The following is a 20306-nucleotide window of genomic DNA, read 5'->3' on the forward strand; positions in this document are numbered from 1 at the left end:
AGGATGTACAAGTGCTTAATCCACAAACTGATTGGGGAATCGAGTTAAATAATTACTCTCCAGCCCTGACAGCTCTTATACAATTGATATGGATATTGTAGATGGTGGAAGAAAATGAATGGTTTGTATTTTTTTTTTAAAATGACCGTAACAGTTCACATTTCTTGCACTGTGAATGAACTGCCCAGTCACTTATAATTATTATTATTATTATTATTATTATTATTATTATTATAGTTAAGTAAATTAGGTGCAGTTGGGCTAAGACAAAGTAATGTCTCAAATGATGAACTAGAACCAAATGCATTGAAAATTTTTAAGTAGTGACAGTGTTCAGACATGTATTATCTTAACCTGTAGAATGTTGCATTTAATTAGACCCTACAGTCTGAACACCCACAAAGTATTTCACCTTAGGGATTCGAAGGTATAGGGTGTGTGCATGAGTTATTTTGGGAGGCGGGTGGATATTGTCATGTTCAATGGAACCTTTCTTTTGAATATGCAGTACTTTTTCCTCAAACTTGTTATAAATGGTTAAAGTTTTATCATTTCTCAAAGGATTAACTATCAGATCCAAATGATGCAAACTTTAAATGCTTACAGTCTTAGAAATGGAAGTTGTCATTTGCTACCCACGGAACCAACAAGGAGGATCTTGGCCCCATTTTTATTTTTTGTCTCCTTCCAATTTTTTTCCTTGCCTCTCCAGAGTTCACTCACTCCTTGCTGGGATTGTTTCTACAGGTGCTGGCTATTAAACTGTTTCCTCTGGTGAGGGAATCAGAACAAGGGGGCATAATCTTAAAGTTAGAGCTAGGTCATTTAGGAGTGAAATCAGGAAGCAAGGAATTTGGGGCAAAGGCGGGTAAATGGAGATCAACCATGATCTAATTGAATGGCGGAACAGATTTGAGAGGCTGAATGGCCTCCTCCTGTTCCTATGTTCCCTGGTACCTGACCCAAGTGGCCTTTCTTCATATGTGAGCAGAGAGAGTGAATCTCAGCAGTCTATTGGATCATGGTTGGCATCACAGCCAAGGCCAATCCTGTCCTTAGCTGATGTCCACAAATATGTGCTTTTCAGAAGGTGCAAGTGGATTGAGATCAGAAGTAGGAACCCTGACTGATTTCTTCCCCTCCCCTCATCAAGCTCAGGATGCTGTGGCCAGTTATTGCTGCCCCAGAAACCAGCGATTGAACATTATATTTGTATGATTGGATTGAAATGAGACTAGCTGCAGTACAATCTCAGAGCTTCCACTGACTAAATTAAATGCTTGTGTGCTTAGGCTATCAGAACCCGTAGAATATATTGCTTAGAGATTTGCGCAGCAAAAAAATGTTGAGAATGAGGATGATGTCCAAAGCTACAATTGTCAAACTCAAAACAATTTGTACAGTCCAAATCCCAAGAATGGGTTGGCTCTTGAACACATTTGTAAGTTTACCCCCCCCCCCCCCCCCCCCGCCAATATAAAATTTTAAAATATAATTTAGAATCATAGAATGGTTACAGCATAGAAGGAGGCCATTTGGCACATCGAGCCAGTGCCGGCTTTTTGTAAGAGCAATCCAATTAGTCTCTTTCCCCATAGCCCTGCAGATTTTTCCCCTTCAAGTATTTATCCAATTCCTTTTTGAAAGCCACAATTGAATCTGCTTCCACCACCCTTTCAGGCAGCACATTCCAGATCATAACTACTTGCTGCGTAAAAAAAGTTTTTCCTCAAGTTGGTTCTGTTCTAATAAAAGCATCGGTTTTGTAGACTCATCCCTGCCTCATGGGTAAATGTACCACCAATTGTGCTACGAAGCCATACAGACTAGAAGGCCCCTGGGTCATTTCTTGGACTGTTCGGAGTTTGCTGATTTCTGCCAGGATGGTGCTAATGTTGCTGTGATTAGCCTCAGTAGCCCAGGACTAGGGAGGCAAAAAATAATCACTTGGGGTTTTCATTTCTGATCACTGTGCAATGACTCCTGCTGTAAAGTGATGAATTAATCTAGCTTACCCTTTCTAAGATTGTTTTAAATTTTACTAGGAACAATAATTGATAGCAGGCTGTGGTTTGAAGCCCATATTCTAATATTGGGGTTCAGATGAAGGTTATAAACTGTTTGCAGTTAATGGTGTCACTTTAATCCCTCCGCATGATTAAAGCCTTGAGCTCACTTCCTGTTATGACCCCCTGTCTTGTAATCATTCCCAAATAGCCATTATTTTATATGTAACACATTCCAGCCGAACTTGTTATTCTCACGATTAAAAGGGTGGAGTGCACTTAATGGTAAAGGCACACATAGTTTGTCGAAGTAACCGCTTCACTAGCAGCAGTATACTAGATAGGCAGCAGATGCACTTGAGATGAGGAAGAGAACATAGACAACTGTGATATATTAGAACAAGTTTTTCAGTGTTTTAGCAACCAAAAACAAACAAATTTTTTTTCTAGATTGGATGTTTTAAAAAAATGTTATGGGGAAAATGATATTGAAAGCTTGTGTTGGTTGAAGAGAAGGCTTGGTGTAGTCTTTTGAAGCCTATAATCACTGAGGCAGGTGGCCCCCTATCAGGAAATGGCTCAGAGCTTTTTTTATCGTTGTATATGGAAAACAGGTCAACAGTAGGCTGAAACCTGTCTTATCACAGTAAGAACATCTGGAGGTAACCAAGGAATGCTGCAGTCAGTACTGTGGTCTGTCTTGTGACGGCTGATCTGTGTCAGGATGGCAGTAGAGGTCATTTATTGATCTCAACAAAGAGAAAGATCATCCAAGGTTGCCGGTCCTGATCACCATCCAGTGCTCCCTGCTGGAAAGTGCAGATGTGTGGACATCAGGGGAGGGCAGGATTGGGCTTGGTTGTGATCAAATAGCCTGCTGTCACTTGCTGTCCAGGCTCTCACTTATAAAAGGGCCACTGTGTATCCTATCGTACGAACAATGACGGACAGGAAATGACCTACTGGTCTATCCAACCAAAGCATTTCACAGGCAATTAATCACTTTTTGAAGCGCAGTCGCTGTTAGAATCTTACAGCACAGAAGGAGGCCATTTGGCCCATCGTGCCTGTTGTCAGCTAATTTGCACAAAGCAAAGTCCCACAAATAGCAGTAAGATAAATGATTAGTTAACCTGTTTTGGTGGTGTTGGTTGAGGGTTAGATGTTGGCCAGGACACCAGGTGAATTCCCCTGCTCTTTCTTCAGACTGTGCCATGAGACCTTCTACATCCACGTGAACAGGCAGACATTTTACTGTCTCATCTGAAGACAGCACCTCTGACAATGCAGCATCCCCTCACTACTGCACTGGAGTGTCAGTCTAAATTATGTACTGAAGTCCATAGTGAGGCTTGAAGCCGCACTCATCTGACTTGGAGGTGTGTGTGTGACCCACAGAACCAGACTGACTAAGAGCAACCAAATTATATTCAAAATATTGTGTAATGTTCTTTTCTCTTCAATTGAGAAGTCTATCTGGAGAGGGAGTTGAACCCACAACTTTCTGACTCAGGCAAGAGTGCTACCAGTGAGCTAAGCTGGCACTTATCATGAATCATCTACTATTGAACACTACCAGATCAATAAGGTGCTGATTAGTTTTCAGCAGTTGACCATCAAAGGCTCAAATTCTGATAGTCTCTGAATCCTATGTTTCTCGTCTTTATTTTGTTGCACAAATCATGTAACTTGCTTTCAGAATAGTTGGTGGAAAAGGCTGCTGATGATATAGTTGGCCCTAGCTGGAATGCAGACTATAGATGTTTCAATATGCTCCATCTGTTGTGCAATTTTTATTGCATACACCATTTTTTTTCCCTTTCTGCCCCATCCTCAAATACTACATGGATTGTGCTAACCATACGAAGCATGCAGCCTACCTGCTGCGCCATGATCTGCCTTGCTTTAAATAGTTACCGTAGAAATGGCCAGGACAAAGGTATTGGGCTGGATTTTAACTCCCAGGCAGGAACGTAGCCTAGCAAATGGCTGGCCTGTCCAGGAGTGGGCAGGCGGGCTCCCCCCTTTTTAACGGCGGGGGCCTCATTAGCATGCCGCTTGCTGACCAAAACGATCAGGGAGTCGGCGGGAAGCGGCTGCCCGGCCGTTAGAATCATGGTCGGGCGGGGATCCAGTAGAACGGTTCCTGGCACAAGTTAAATGCTTTGGAAGGAGAATCCCGGTCGGGGAAGGGAAGGGAAGCCTGAGGCACAGGAGGCCCAAGGTTTCCTTGTGGGGCCTGGACGAGCACTCCTGCTCCTCTTGGCCCACAGGAAACTTGAAAAAACATTTAAACTCATCTTACCATGATCTAATTGAATAGCGGAAGAGGCTTGAGGGGCTGAATGGCCTACTTCTGCGCCTATGTAAACTCTATTTGTACCTGGCACCCAGTCATAAGTATAAAATGGCACATGCAGGGAATTCTGATATTGTATTGTTTTTAGTTACCAAATATAGTGAAAGGCCAAGGCCCATTGTGTAGGGCATCACCAAGCTTGAAAAGAGTCAAACAGTAGAGGTGAAAAATGAAGAAATGATGAGTATGGAGCTCCAAGCTTTGGTTTTGCTTATGGAAGGCAGAGAAAGCTATGAGAGGTAAGGAGTCCCACAGATTTTGTGACCTGGAAACGAATAGCCCTGAAGACCTGTGCAGCAGCTAGCCACTGCCCTAGCCAGCTGTTCCAGTATAGCTATGACACTGACATCCACCCGACCAATATGGAAGATTTTCTAGGTATGTCCTATCTGCAAAAAACAGGACAAATCTAACCCAACCAACTGCTATCTTCATCAGCCTCCTCCCAATCATCAGTAAGGTGATGGAAAGAGTCAAAAATAGTTCCATCAGGTGACGCCTACTCATGAACAGCCTGCTCATCGATGCTCAGTTCGGGTTCCGCCAGAACCAGTGCACCCCAAACCTCATCACAGCCTTGGACACAAGAGCTGAATTCCAGAGGAGAGATCAGGGTAGTTGCCCTCAAAATCAAGGCAGAATCCGACTGGGTATGGCAACGAGGAAACCTAGCAAAACTGAAGTCAGCAGGGGTCAACGGTAAAAGCATCCGCTGGAATCATACCTGAATCAAAGGGAGATGGTCTTGGTTGTCAAAGACCAGGCCCCAGGACATAACTGCAGGAGTTCCTCAGGGTAGTGTCCTCAGCCCAACCATCTTCAGCTGCTAAATTAATGACTTTCTCTCCATCATAAGGTAAGGCATGGGATTGTTCCTTGACAATTCCACACTGTTCAGTTCTATTCGCAACTCCACTGATGAGCCCATGCCAGCCTACAACATGACCTGGATAATATGACCAGTAGCAAGTAACATTCACACCACATAAATTCCAAGTAATGATGATTTCGAACAAGAGTAAACCTAGCCATCTCCCCAAGACCTTTAATGGCATCACCATCAACATGCTGGCGTTACCATTCACCAGAAGCTGAACTGGACCAGCCGTATCAACACTGTGATTACAAGAGCAGGACAGAGGCTGGATACTCTGTGACGAGTGGCTCATCTCCTAACCCCTCAAACCATCTACAATGCTCAATTGAGGAGTGTGATGGAATACTCAACATTCACCTGGATGGACGTAGTCACCACAGCACTCTAGAAAACTGACACCATCTAGGACAGAGCAATTATTTTGATTGCCCCTACCGTTGGACTCAATATCCAACCCCCTCACCACTGGCACACTGTGGCTCTGATATGTACGACCTACAGGATGCATTGCAGGAACTCACCTGGGTTACTTCAACAGTTGCGACCTCTCCCTTGCGACCTCTACCACCAAGAAGAACAAGAGCAGCAAGGTTGTGGGAGCCACCACCTCCAAGTTCCCCTAAAAGACACACAGCATCCTTACTTAAGTATATATAGTGTTCCTTTGTCATTGCTGGGTCAGAATCCTGGAACTCCATACCTAACACCATTATAGGAGCACCATCACCACAAGCACTGTACCGGTTCAAGGAGAAGGCCCACCACTACCACAGGACAACTGAGGATGGGCATTAAATGTGGCATTGCCCATGTCGCCCACATCCAAAGTACATTTTTTTCTAAGTTAGCTAGAATAGTAGAATGGGCAGTAAGTCTTGATACCAACATAGTAAAGATTCAGGGAGAAGGAGGAGCATATAGGATGGCTGCTACACAGGGGGAACAAGAGAAATGTTCGGAGGTGTACCGATTATGGTAGTACTGTATTGACAAAAATAGAAAGAGATGAGTGAAGGAGCTGCGTTTCTTTGTATCCTATCCAGTGGGGGAGAATTACTGAAAGAGCCTTCTCACAGTGCATGTGTATATCCATCATTTGTGGCATGTCCACATGATGGTTGAGCCGCATAACACTTTCCTTCAATGGGAGAAACCCTTCTCATTTTTTCTTTAGACACCAACCACTTCAGAATCCAATTGAGGCACAAATCCAAGGGCCAGCTTGAAAGAATGGGGTCAACACAGCAACTTCCATCCCAGTTTTTGAAAACCAATTTAAGAGGCATGTTGCTAATTTATAGAAACCGTTTAACATAGGGTGGTTGCTTTACGATTCGAACATGTATTGGAAATGTTCTATTTGAGTAGATTCAGCACAACCTCCCGCTGTTGGTATATAATAATCCCAGCTCAATAGAACGGTTTTACTCCTGTTTATCCAATGAAAACCCATTCGACATGGTTTAAATATATTAGTGGTTAGATGTTTTTCCACTTGCGATTCGTGCATCTACTTTCTAACTGTTTTTCTTAAAAAAAAGTATTGAGCATTTTACTGGACCATACAGACCAAAAAATTCCAGATTTGATAACTCGCCTGTGCTGTGTTGATTAATCTCAGCCAGAATAGCAGTGGGTGTTGCTCCATTTCATCAGTGTTCCTGGATGAGGAAGGGAAAAATCTATTAGCTTTCCCGCTATCCAGTGACCTCTCTGGAAACTGCGCATGTGACGTCAGTGAAAATAGGATCAGACTCAGTTATGATGCATTCCAAGATTGAATTGCCTAATTACACTCATTGCTGAGGTGCTCATATGAGCACTTAGGCAAAGTACCAGCGGGCCGCTGGCACCCATACATTGGTACCCCAGACTCTGGAGAGGAGAGATGGGCAAAAAAGGAATGAATAGACACAATAGGACAGTGAGACATAGGTTCTGTTTACCCCACTCACTCAATTTCAGCTGTCCTGCGGTGAGGCTGCTTCAGAAAAACACTAGCAGAGGCCTGGGAGCAGTTTCTTTCCTGGACCCTTCAGCCATGTGTGTTGCATGGACAAATCGGAGGGGAACGTACTTTGCAAAAAAAAAAGTAAGCGATACAAGGAATGCTTTACTTGTGATGTGGAGATGCCGGTGATGGACTGGGGTTGACAATTGTAAACAATTTTACAACACCAAGTTATAATCCAACAATTTTATTTTAAATTCCACAAGCTTTCGGAGGCTTCCTCCTTCCTCAGGTGAATGGTGTGGAAATGAAATTTTCGAATCCTTCGCATTTGAAAATCACAGAACAATGCCTGGTGATTACTGCCTGTTGCCAAGGCAATCACAGTGAGCAGACAGAAAGGTGTCACCTAAAAGGCCACCGAATATACAAACCCCCAAAAAAAAAGAGAGAAGGAAGACAGTCAATGACCCGTTATATTAAAAACAGATAACATTTGTTCGCTGGTGGGGTTACGTGTAGTGTGACATGAACCCAAGATCCCGGTTGAGGCCGTCCTCATGGGTGCGGAACTTGGCTATCAATTTCTGCTCGACGATTTTGCGTTGTCGTGTGTCTCGAAGGCCGCCTTGGAGTATGCTTACCGACCTTCGTCGAGCAGAAATTGATAGCCAAGTTCCGCACCCATGAGGACGGCCTCAACCGGGATCTTGGGTTCATGTCACACTACACGTAACCCCACCAGCGAACAAATGTTATCTGTTTTTAATATAACGGGTCATTGACTGTCTTCTCTCTCTTTTTTGGGGGGGTTTGTATATTCGGTGGCCTTTTAGGTGACACCTTTCTGTCTGCTCACTGTGATTGCCTTGATGTGGAGATGCCGGTGATGGACTGGGGTTGACAATTGTAAACAATTTTACAACACCAAGTTATAGTCCAGCAATTTTATTTTAAATTCACAAGCTTTCGGAGGCTTCCTCCTTCGTCAGGTGAACGATGTGAAAATGAAATCCTCGAAATGAAATCGCATTTATAATTCACAGAACAATGCTTGGTGATTACAGACAGTTTTTTCAACTGCCCGTTGCCAAGGCAATCAGTGTGCAGACAGACAGGTGTTACCTGCCAGGTCTCAGAATATACAAATCACCAAAAAAAACAACAAACAAAAAAAAAAGAGATAGAGAGGTAGAAACATAGAAAAGACAGCAACTGACCTGTTATATTAAAAACAGATAACATTTGTTCGCTGGTGGGGTAATGTGTAGCGTGACATGAACCCAAGATCCCGGTTGAGGCCGTCCTCATGGGTGCGGAACTTGGCTATCAATTTCTGCTCGACGATTTTGCGTTGTCGTGTGTCTCAAAGGCCGCCTTGGAGTACGCTTACCCGAAGGTCGGTGGATGAATGTCCATGACTGCTGAAGTGTTCCCCGACTGGGAGGGAACCCTCCTGTTTGGCGATTGTTGCGCAGTGTCCGTTCATCCGTTGTCGCAGCGTCTGCATGGTCTCGCCAATGTACCATGCTCTGGGGCATCCTTTCCTGCAACGTATGAGGTAGACAACGTTGGCCGAGTCACAGGAGTATGAACCATGCACCTGGTGGGTGGTGTCCTCTCGTGTGATGGTGGTATCTGTGTTGATGATCTGGCATGTCTTGCAGAGGTTACCGTGGCAGGGTTGTGTGGTGTCGTGGACGCTGTTCTCTTGAAAGCTAGGTAATTTGTTGCGAACGATGGTCTGTTTGAGGTTGGGTGGCTGTTTAAAGGCGAGTAGTGGAGGTGTGGGGATGGCCATAGCGAGGTGTTCGACCTTCGGGTAAGCGTACTCCAAGGCGGCCTTCGAGACACACGACAACGCAAAATCGTCGAGCAGAAATTGATAGCCAAGTTCCGCACCCATGAGGACGGCCTCAACCGGGATCTTGGGTTCATGTCACGCTACACGTTACCCCACCAGCGAACAAATGTTATCTGTTTTTAATATAACGGGTCAGTTGCTGTCTTTTCTATGTTTCTACCTCTCTATCTCTTTTTTTTTTTTTTTTTTGGTGATCTGTATATTCTGAGACCTGGCAGGTAACACCTGTCTGTCTGCACACTGATTGCCTTGGCAACGGGCAGTTGAAAAAACTGTCTGTAATCACCAAGCATTGTTCTGTGAATTATAAATGCGATTTCATTTCGAGGATTTCATTTTCACATCGTTCACCTGACGAAGGAGGAAGCCTCCGAAAGCTTGTGAATTTAAAATAAAATTGCTGGACTATAACTTGGTGTTGTAAAATTGTTTACAATTGTGATTGCCTTGGCAACGGGCAGTAATCACCAGGCATTGTTCTGTGATTTTCAAATGCGAAGGATTCGAAAATTTCATTTCCACACCATTCACCTGAGGAAGGAGGAAGCCTCCAAAAGCTTGTGGAATTTAAAATAAATTTGTTGGACTATAACTTGGTGTTGTAAAATTGTTTACAATTGCTTTACTTGTCACATTGGTACTCCCTATAAGAGGTGGCAACAGAATTTTCCCATGGGCCACTAACTCAGTCAAAAAGGTGATGCTACACCAGTTTATCAGTTTCCTTTATTTTTTCAGATCCGTTTCATCCTTATTCAGAACCGTGCTGGGAAAACCCGCTTGGCTAAGTGGTATATGCAGTTTGATGATGATGAAAAACAGAAACTCATTGAAGAGGTTCATGCTGTGGTGACCGTGCGTGATGCCAAACACACCAACTTTGTGGAGGTACAGAATGGCTGCAGGGTTTTAAGACTCCCACGGTCAAGTTATTATGGATAGTATAGTTCTCCATCTATAAATGTAAAGTTTGTGCTTTGTTAGCACGCATTCGCTTGCTCGCTCACTCACTCTCACACACAACACTTTCAAGATCATTGTTACCAGGCCCATGTACATTGGTACTCGAACATACTGCGTCCTACAATTGCCTTCAGCACATCTGGGCTAAGATTAAGGGCCTTCCTCCTGATCACTTTCCAATGACTCTTGTTGGAAACCACACATGTGTGAATATAGGGTAAGGAGAGGATCAGATTGACTTGTGATGTCCTTCACAGTAAAATAGCCTACTGATACCCAGAGACTATGCTCACACATAAAGTATGGCCACTTGGTCAAGTGACTTTTTACTCCTCCCTTTGCTCTGGAAGGTACTACCTGTGAAGTAATACCCAGCATAATTAAGTGCCTTGGAAAGGGTGGTCATAGGGAAGAAACTGGAGGGGGAATATAAATAAACACATTGTGCAGTTGATTAGAGGAAGGGGTGGTTGATCACTTTTTTTCCTGCAACATGGCAAGTTCCTGTTTTCAGCCAAACAGTTGAAGACTGAATCCCCAACAGGAAAGGAGGGAAAAACAGTCTTCTCAGGTTGTTCACAATTGCATCTAGGCCAGTAGGTTGGTCAGATCTGGGATAAAAGATAATCTGCCTACCCTCTTGGTAGAGGAATGATGCATCGTGACTTAAAGACATGGCAAGAGGAGAGAAATACTCATTCATGAAGGCAAGCACACTGACAGTTTGGTAACTAGCATACTTAGAGCAAACTCTGAATATTATTGCTGAGGAAAAGTTGAGGTACATAGCCAAACAGTTTGTGATTTGTGTAGGCTTTATAGAAAAAAAAAATTACAAGTTAAGTATGTCTCACAAGAGTCAAACCTGCATTGTTAATACATCAGTTACACTACCTTGAAGCACGATCTACCAAGGCTACATGTGTGCAGATGTTACTGATTCTTCTGTTGACTCTGCCAGATGTTAGCCCACAATTTTAATGACAAACTATCAGATTTGGTGGGGGTGTTTTATAAATGTGTTAAGACATCAGCTTTGAGAATCCTAAAAACAAAGCTGGAATTAAAGTTCCCTTAAGTAGTGCATGTTGAACCAAACTGAAGGTCGCTGTCTGGTACCTAAAGCCCCCTCCACTGCAGGGAAAGTAATGCTCTTGCTCTCTGGGTGTTGGCTCCAGTCTTGAACACTCCAGTTTGTTTTTGTCAGTTTACTCCTCTCCTCCTGCAGGCGTAACCTTTGGGTAGCTTGTCCCATTAGTTATTCTTCACAGGCGAACCACGACAGTGAAATTGTTGCATGGCTATTCGACCAAGGTGGGCAGCTGAGCCTGGTCCTTTTCTCGCTCAATTTCCACATGTGCACTCTTTCCAGCAGGAGGGCCACTGGTAGCAATGTGGAGCAGGATCTCCCCCCTCCTCCCTGGCCCTGCGGGCTCACACCAATTGTAACACTCCAGCTGCTGCCCCAGCTGAGATCAACCAATTTATTACAGACTGAGGATTGGACCTACTGGTATTATTTTCTGGGGTTACTTTTTAACCAGACAGTGAGCTCATCAACTAAAGAGGGAAAAGAAACTCAATGGCTCAGTTGGTACTAAGCATTTAATCAGAACATCGCTGATTCATTCCCCTATATGTAATGAGTTAATGTATCTCCACTGGGCCAGCTGTAGGAGTGCTACAATTAGCACTCCAGCTTTTTTTTAGGATTCTCAAAGCTGATGTCTTAACTAATTTATAATAGAAATAAGTGTCCAAATACCCCTGCCAAGGCTGATGGTTTGTCATTAAAATTGGGGACTAAATCTGGCAGAGTCCACAGAAGAATCACCCTTTAGACAGCAACATCTGCACACACGTAGTTCTGGTAGGTAATGCTTCAAGGCAGTGACACTGATGTATTAACAATGCTGGTTTGACTCTGGTTTCACATCGTTCACCTGACGAAGGAGGTAGCCTCCGAAAGCTTGTGAATTTAAAATAAAATTGCTGGACTATAACTTGGTGTTGTAAAATTGTTTACAATGGTTTGACTCTTGCGAGACATACCTAACTTGTAACTTGATTGCCTCTGAGTCATTAGTTTCACACACTGCTCCAATTAACCTTATGCTGCATTGCTGTTCGTGCACTGTTCTGTTTACTCCGTAGGTGTTAGATGAGTCTTATCAGTCCTCTTGAGTACTGGGGATTTTTTTTAGTTCTTTAAGAGCACACTTGAATGGCTTCTAGTGCTGTAGTGAGCTCAACACTGCACGAGTTCTTACAGAAAAATACTTCTCCTATTTTCTCCTCTCTTCTGAAGGCACTGGTTCATGCGGGAGCACCAGCAGCCCACAGTTACCTGGCCCATGTGGCTATTCTTCATAATGTGAGTCTAACCAGTGAGTGCTGGCAGACAACATACTCATCAGACTATGAATAAACTATGGGGCTTTTCTAGTCCATTGGGCTCAATACCTCTCCAGGTGGTATATTTACCCACCAAGCCAAGATTGTCCAAGCTATTTGTCATCAAGGTCCTCATTATAGTTGCATACCATGGAGCCTCTGGTTCAGAAATACAATTTAATTCCACGTTTCCATTAACTTGCATATATTTCAAGTTACTGATATTAACAGGTTTTAGTGTTCTGATTTAGGAGGTCTTCACCAAAGAGGTAACGGTGCTAATAACAGCCCTTCACAAACCCATAAATTCAAACCACAAACCAGCAAGTAAAAAATATAAGCATAAATAGAACTGAATTGCCCATGCTGAGGGCTGCGGGCACCACTGCACTAAGCTATCAGAGTATATTTTGATTAAGTAAACAGGATTATGGTTTTCATTTCAGACCTGATAGGACTGATGGTAGGACTGCAAAGCAGTAATGCTTAGTGTTGATGCAGCAACACCCATAGCCATGAAAAGAAAATCGGCTCAATTCTCACTCTGTTCATTTCTCAATTTGAGCCAAGCCAAATGTACAGGTCCTGAACTGAAACCATGGGGTACCTCCCTGCAGAAGGGGTGGCAAATCCAAGTGGACAGTGGTGCCTGGGCTGTTGCTTGTGCCAACTGAAGAGGGTATTGGTGGGCTTGGAACAGGCTCCCTGACTATCCTCTCAACAACACAGTTATCGAGACCAGGCATATTGAGGATAAGCAATAATTTAGTAGAAAAAAAATTACATTAAACAGTTGCAGAACTCGATAAAAAGTCAAGCAAGATGAAAAATGTGCATGGTCCGTTAAAAAGAGTAGGTTGATGGGCCTTCTCTTTCTTCATCCTTATGTTGAACTTGGTTTCAAAATGGTCATAGGAACAGGAGTAGGCCATTCAGCCCCTCGTGCCTGCTCCGCCATTTGATAAGATCATGGCTGATCTGTGTCTAACTCCATATACCTGCCTTTGGCCCATATCCCTTAATACCTTTGGTTGCCAAAAAGCTACCTATCTCACATTTAAATTTAGCAATTGAGCTAGTATCAATTGCCATTTGAGGAAGAGAGTTCCAAACTTCTACCACCCTTTGTGTGTAGAAATGTTTTCTAATCTCACTCCTGAAAGGTCTGGCTCTAATTTTTAGACTGTGCCCCCTACTCCTAGAATCCCCAACCAGCGGAGTTTCTCTCTATCCACCCTATCTGTTCCCCTTAATATCTTATAAACTTCGATCAGATCACCCCTTAACCTTCAAAACTCCAGCGAATACAACCCCAATTTGTGTAATCTCTCCTGGTAACTTAACCCTTGAAGTCCAGGTATCATTCTAGTAAACCTACGTGCACGCCCTCCAAGGCCAATATGTCCTTCCGAAGGTGCGGTGCCCAGAACTGCTCACACTACTCCAGGTGCGGTCTAACCAGGGTTTTGTATAGCTGCAACATAACTTCTGCCCTCTTATACTCTATTCCTCTCGATATAAAGGCCAGCATTCCATTAGTCTTATTGATTATTTTCTGCACCTATTCATGACACTTCAATGATCTATGTACCTAAACCCTTAAGTCCCTTTGGACATCCACTGTTCTTAACTTTTTACCAAAATTTTTTTTTGCTGAATCAGTTTCTGGGGATCTAAATATCATTAGCACTTTTTTCATGACTCATTAACAGTCAGTCAGCGCCAAGTCTCTGCTATGGCATTAACCACGCTCAGTCTTTCACTCTATTCACTCCGTCCAGTCATATGTTAACGACAGACACGGAGTTTGTCAATGCTCTGTGTTGACTGGCTAAATGATCATGTATGTGGAAAAGGACAGAAAAAGAAAAAAAATTCCAGGTCAAGAGTTGAAGGCAGTGGCAGTAACAGCAAGCGTCAATGAGGCGAACTACAGTCTGTAAATCACTACTGTTGCGGGATGCAAAGCCTTTCTTGCAGGATTCCTCATCATTAAACAACAATTAACATTTATAAAAGCACCTATAATGTCGCAAAATGTTCCAGAGCACTTCACGTTAGGGATCAGACCACAGCAGGAGTAAGGGGAAGCGAGTGGAGGTGGTCAAAGGCACAATCAAAAATGTAGGTTTTAAGGTGGTGTTTGAAGGTGGTGAGAGATATTGCAAGATAGACAGTCTTAGGGAAGAAGTTCCATAATGTGGGGAAAAGTTATCAAAGCTCCGTCACAGATGGTGGAGTGCAGGGGAGAGGAACTGACGAGGGTCTGAGCAAAGGTGGGAGACTGGAGGAGCAGCAGTAGGGAGCAGTGAGACCCGAGGGACTTGTACATTCTTAAGAGATCTGGGAACACACAGTGTAGCACAAGATTGAGCATGAGAGAGCACCTTCCCACCCCTTCCAGACTCAAGTTGAGGGGTTTAATGCTGGAAAATGGGGGAAGAGAAAGAGAAGACCCTTTGCCCCTTGCCAAAACTTGTATCAACATTAATAACACACACTCCAATGATCAGACTGGGTAATTGTGGTGCAGCTCCACACTCAAACTGTTAGCGTCTTAACTGACCTGTGTATCTCTGGCATTTTCATTTTTATTTCTAACTTTTCGCATTTGTAGTTTTTATTTTTATTCTAAACAATGTATCTTTAATGAGTACGGCCTGCTTATGATCAAATATGGAGTTTCACTACACTGCCCTGGTAATGTACCACAACAGCATTCTCCACTGTCACTTGTGTGACAATTTGTAGCAAATGTGATTCAATTTTGTGATGAAAAGACACGGACTGGGAGTTGAATTGAGACACTGGTCAAACTAAATTTTTTTTGGGACTGTAAATATTCAAGCTTAATGTTCTACAGAAACATTCTCTCTTTTCATATGTTTTTGTTATTTTCTTTGAAGAGATGCACCCTGGTGCAGGTTTTGTAATTGATTTAACAAGGCAACTTTCAAGGGAGACGAGCACTTAGTCAGCAAATCACGAGCTACACGGCTGTTAGCTGTGCAAACCAAGAGGATTCCCGCGGTCAAGAATTTTTACTTTTATTAAACTGAGAAACTTAGACGATAGGCCAAGGAAACAGTGAATCATGAAGTAGTGAGTGGTTAGGTAATACCGAGCTTCAGTTGTTATCTCTGCGTTTCTCCAATTCTGGACTCTTGTGCATCCCCGATTTTCATTGCCCCCACATTGGTGACCATGCCTTCAGCTGCCGAGACCATAAGCTCTGGAATTCCCTCCCTAAACCTCTCTGCCTCTCTGTCCTCCTTTAAGATTCTCCTTAAAACCTACCTCTTTGTCCAAGCTTTTGGTCTCCTGTCCTAATATCTTCTTATATGGCTCAGTGTCAAACTTTGTCTGATTACGCTCCTGTGAAGCACCTTGGGACATTTTGCTACTTGCTATATAAATGCAAATGTTGAGAAGGAAGATAGATCGAGGAGCTCCAAAGTTTGGAAAATGCGTGACAATCCTAGTAGCACGGGTAATAAAAAAAGCTGACAATTTGATGTCTCGATGGATTAGAGTTGAAGTCTCCAACCGTAAAGATAGGACGGCTGCAATTTTGGTTTCGATCTGTTCTGTTAGTGGATCTCAGCTGGGCAACAGTAGGGGTGGTACAACTAACCACAACGCCTCCAACATAGAGAAGTCCGGGGTTGGGGGGGAGGAAATGGCCAGGTCTCCCACTCCTGATTACTGTACAGCTAAACCTACTGGAAGCGTGCACGTGGAAGCCAGACACACAGGATTGGACTCTGCTCTGGCGCCCTCAAAGTCGCATATCCAGCTGACATTCACTGTTAATGCTTACACACAACCAATGGCTACTTGGGTCAGGTACCAGCATACGATCGCCACCCATGGAACCGTACCCCACTGAGTTCTTTAGGAGGGGAGCGAACAAAAATTGAATTATAGAGTTAATAAGAAAAGATTTACTGACAAAACAGTGTTTCAGTGCAGCGAGATAATCTAAACATTGCAAAGCTTACTGTAATTTGTATACAAATGTGCTTAACATTTACTAATTAATTGGTTTTTTAAAAGAAATGATAAGGCTAATGGAATGCTGGCCTTTATATCTAGAGGACTAGAGTACAAGGGGGCAGAAGTTATGCTGCAGCTATACAAAACCCTGGTTAGACCGCACCTGGAGTAGTGTGAGCAGTTCTGGGCACCATACCTTCGGAAGGACATATTGGCCTTGGAGGGCGTGCAGCGTAGGTTTACTAGAATGATACCCGGACTTCAAGGGTTAAGTTACGAGGAGAGATGACACAAATTGGGGTTATATTCTCCATAGTTTCGAAGGTTAAGGGGTGATCTGATCGAAGTTTATAAGATATTAAGGGGAACAGATAAGGTGGATAGAGAGAAACTATTTCCGCTGGTTGGGGATTTTTGGAGTAGGGGGCACAGTCTAAAAATTAGAGCCAGACCTTTTAGGAGCGAGATTAGAAAACATTTCTACACACAAAGGGTGGTAGAAGTTTGGAACTCTCTTCCACAAACGGCAATTGATACTAGCTCAATTGCTAAATTTAATGTGAGATGGATAGCTTTTTGGCAACCAAAGGTATTAAGGGATATGGGCCAAAGGCAGGTATATGGAGTTAGATCACAGATCAGCCATGATCTTATCAAATAGTGGAGCAAGCATGAGGGGCTGAATGGCCTACTCTTGTTCCTATGTTCCTAAAACGCTCCAGAAGGGGATGAAATTCCACGGATGGGGGACGTGACCTGGTTTTACTGTCACGTATTGTGATCTGTTAACCAAGGATCAGAAGCAGGCAAGCTCAGCTGCTCTGATTGCTTGGTGGATAAGGTGTGCTACTGAGCCACGCAGACCCAGAAGGCCTCGGGTTCAATTCCCTGGTCTATGGCTGACTTAGCTGATCTCACCCAGGGCAGCAGTTGAGATGCTGCATTTGGCTTCAATGTCCCTGGGCTAGGGGATGGGCAGAAAACAGCCCAGGTTCCTGCTCCTGATTGATGCTCAGTAAGTGCATGTGTTTGGGAAGGATGGGATCAAACTCAGCTGCGATGCCCTCCCTAACTGCTTAGCCTGCTCTGTTGACATACTTGAAGAATGACCTAACAACTTTGCTGGTCTCCAGCTTCCAAGAAACATCTTTAACCAATACTGGATTCTGATCTCCCTCCAGTGCGGTATTTACACTAGATCGTTGCTGCTGTTCAAAACCCATGGCTGAAGGGGGTTGAAAATTTGCACAGCAGGACACCATTATGTTGTTCCAAACTTATTTGGCTCCAGAAAGAAGTACATATTAGATCTGTTTGGACACCAATTTTGTAGTGCCAGCAGGCTGATCAGATAATACTCTAACTGAGGAGTAATGCACGAATAGTGCTCCTAGTCAAGCAAAAGAGACGCACAGTTAAGGTGCCCTTTATTCCTCAAACTTTCTTTCTGAGGGTTGTGAGTCTGTGGAACTCCCTTCCCCAGAGAGCGGTGGAGACAGGATCATTGAATATTTTTAAGGCTGAGTTAGATAGATTCCTGATTAACAAGGGAGTCAAAGGTTATAGTAGGTAGACAGGAAAGTAGGATTGTGGTCACAATCAGATCAGCCATGATCTTATCAAATGGCAGAGCAGGCTCGAGGGGCCGAATGGCCGACTCCTGCTCTTAATTCGTACGTTCGTATAACCACTTGGGTGAGGTGCTGTACCAACTTGAGTCACCACTTCTAGGAGAGATGGGGAGCAAACATACTCTTCCTGAACTTCCTTTTTCTCCCCTCTCCATCTCTGTACAACATCTCATTCTACTTCTACTCCAATATCTTCCCCCAAAATGATCTGATGGGAATCAGACACTCACCACAGAGTAAATTGCAGGGATGAGCTTGTATTAAACTACTCCAGCACAAAGCACGGTATTGCACCAATTCTCTGCCGCACTGCCCTGCTATCCACTTATTTATTTATATCTCTTCAATTTTTTTCCTGACTCTACATTTAGACCACTTTGGAAAGGAAAGAGAAACCGAGCCTCCATTTGATGCATATGTTGGCTTCAAGAAAATTACATCTGTGTTTAAATGGGGGAGAAAGAATTCAATACAATTTTCAGTTGATAAAAGTACAAGAATGAGCCATGCAGTTACTTTAAACAAACTGCAAACTGCCTGCTTTAATCTGGTCCCAGGCACAAAACTAAAGATTTGTGTTGTCTGAGGGTTTTAAATTGATCAAACACAAATGTCTTATTTGGTTGAGGGATACGTGTTGGCCAGGACACCAGGAGAACTCCCCTGCTCTTCAAATAGTGTCGTGGGATCTTTTACAGACACCTGAGAGGGCAGATGGGGCCTCGGTTCAATGTCTCATCCAAAAGACAGCACCTCCGATAGTGCAGCACTCCCTCAGTACCGGAGTGGGGCTTGAACCCACAACCTTCTGACTCGGGCGAAATTGTTGTCACTGAGCCATGGCTGACATCTATGGTTCCAACAGTCTTCCAGTACCTCACCCAAGTGACCATTCTTGTGATGGTCAGCGGGCTGATCAACTGTGAAGGGGGCCGGGATGAAGGGAATGCATCACAATCACACCTAACCCAAACTTCACTTGATATGGACATGTATACCGATCAGAGAAAAGTAAACCGGAATGGTAGCAGTGGTACTGGGTGCGTGGTGACTAGTGAAATGAGTACATGGGTAAGTGCGTCTAGAGGCTAGGACCAATATGAAGTAGTAGATCTGAAGAATGGTGGGCAAAGTTGGGAGAGGAAGTGGAGGACGATGTAGTTAGAGGCAGGATGTGCCACTGAGCAGCAGAGTGGAAGGAAACAGGCACAGCTGCAGGGGGGATAAAGGCAGATATCTGCTGAATGAGGAGGTGAGTGAACTATACAGGCAACAGAAGAAAGGACTCAGTCTACTGACGTTTTTGTCATAAAAATCCAACCGGTTCACTAATGTCCTTCAGGGAGGGGAACCTGCCACCTCTACCAGGTCTGGCCTACAAGTGACCCTCATCCAATCTATGTGGTTGACTCTTAATGTCCCCTGAATTGGCCTGGAGAATTGAAGTCACAACCTCTGGGTTGCTAGTCCAGTATCTTTATTACTACGCTACTGGAAGATTATCATAACTTGATTAAGATTGATGCGCAAGACTTTTAATATATTAAGCTTTTATTTATGTATCTAATTCTGCCGATAAGAGTTGTTGTGTCAGAAATTGACAGTGATTCTTCTGTTCCCTTTGCAGTTTCGAAACTTCAAGATAATTTATCGGCGTTATGCTGGGCTCTACTTCTGTATTTGTGTGGATGTCAATGACAATAATCTGGTCTATCTGGAGGCCATCCACAATTTTGTGGAGGTAAGAGGCAACTGGAACTGGAAAATGTTGACGTAACTTCTGAAGTCCAATGTTTTTAATTTTGACTCTAAACTGTACATGCCAGACTTGATAAACCCACCAGTGGCCATTTATTTTTGTGGCTCACTCATCGAAGGATAGCCTATTTTAAAGAAAAATAATTCTTTATGGTTTGAGCTATAAAGACCAGGAAAGTCATTGAGTGAATCCATGAGTTAGCTAATTTGTGCTGTAGGTGGGCGGGGAGGGGGGTGATGAGCCCGGGTTCCTGTGTTTGATTTCTATCCATTGATCCCTACAGTAAAGTGTATGTGCATGGTGGGTGAGAACAATATTGGGCTGAATTGTGATGCCTGCCACAGGTGAACAGACTGCCTATATTCACTGTCTAGGCTTGTACATGAAGAATGGCCACTTGGCTGAGGTGCCAAAGGGCTACAGCTGTAGCAGGAAATCTGTGCAATCAGTGAATTTATACAGACGTGCTCCAATTTCCTAGGAAGTTCGTAATTGCTTGCTTCCTC

General features: G+C 43.6%; 1 protein-coding gene across 1 annotated transcript in view; it reads left to right on the plus strand.

Moving 5' to 3' along the window:
- Nucleotides 1–20306, plus strand: part of ap2s1 (adaptor related protein complex 2 subunit sigma 1) — a 36842-nt gene that overhangs the window by 5941 nt on the left and 10595 nt on the right. The window contains exons 2-3 of the mRNA XM_067974836.1: nt 9796–9945; nt 19669–19782. Of these exons, the coding sequence (XP_067830937.1) occupies nt 9796–9945; nt 19669–19782 (264 nt within the window). The remainder of the gene's footprint in view (nt 1–9795; nt 9946–19668; nt 19783–20306) is intronic.

Source organism: Heptranchias perlo, chromosome 41 (genome assembly GCF_035084215.1).
Source record: "Heptranchias perlo isolate sHepPer1 chromosome 41, sHepPer1.hap1, whole genome shotgun sequence".
NCBI classification, from domain to species: Eukaryota; Metazoa; Chordata; class Chondrichthyes; order Hexanchiformes; family Hexanchidae; genus Heptranchias; species Heptranchias perlo.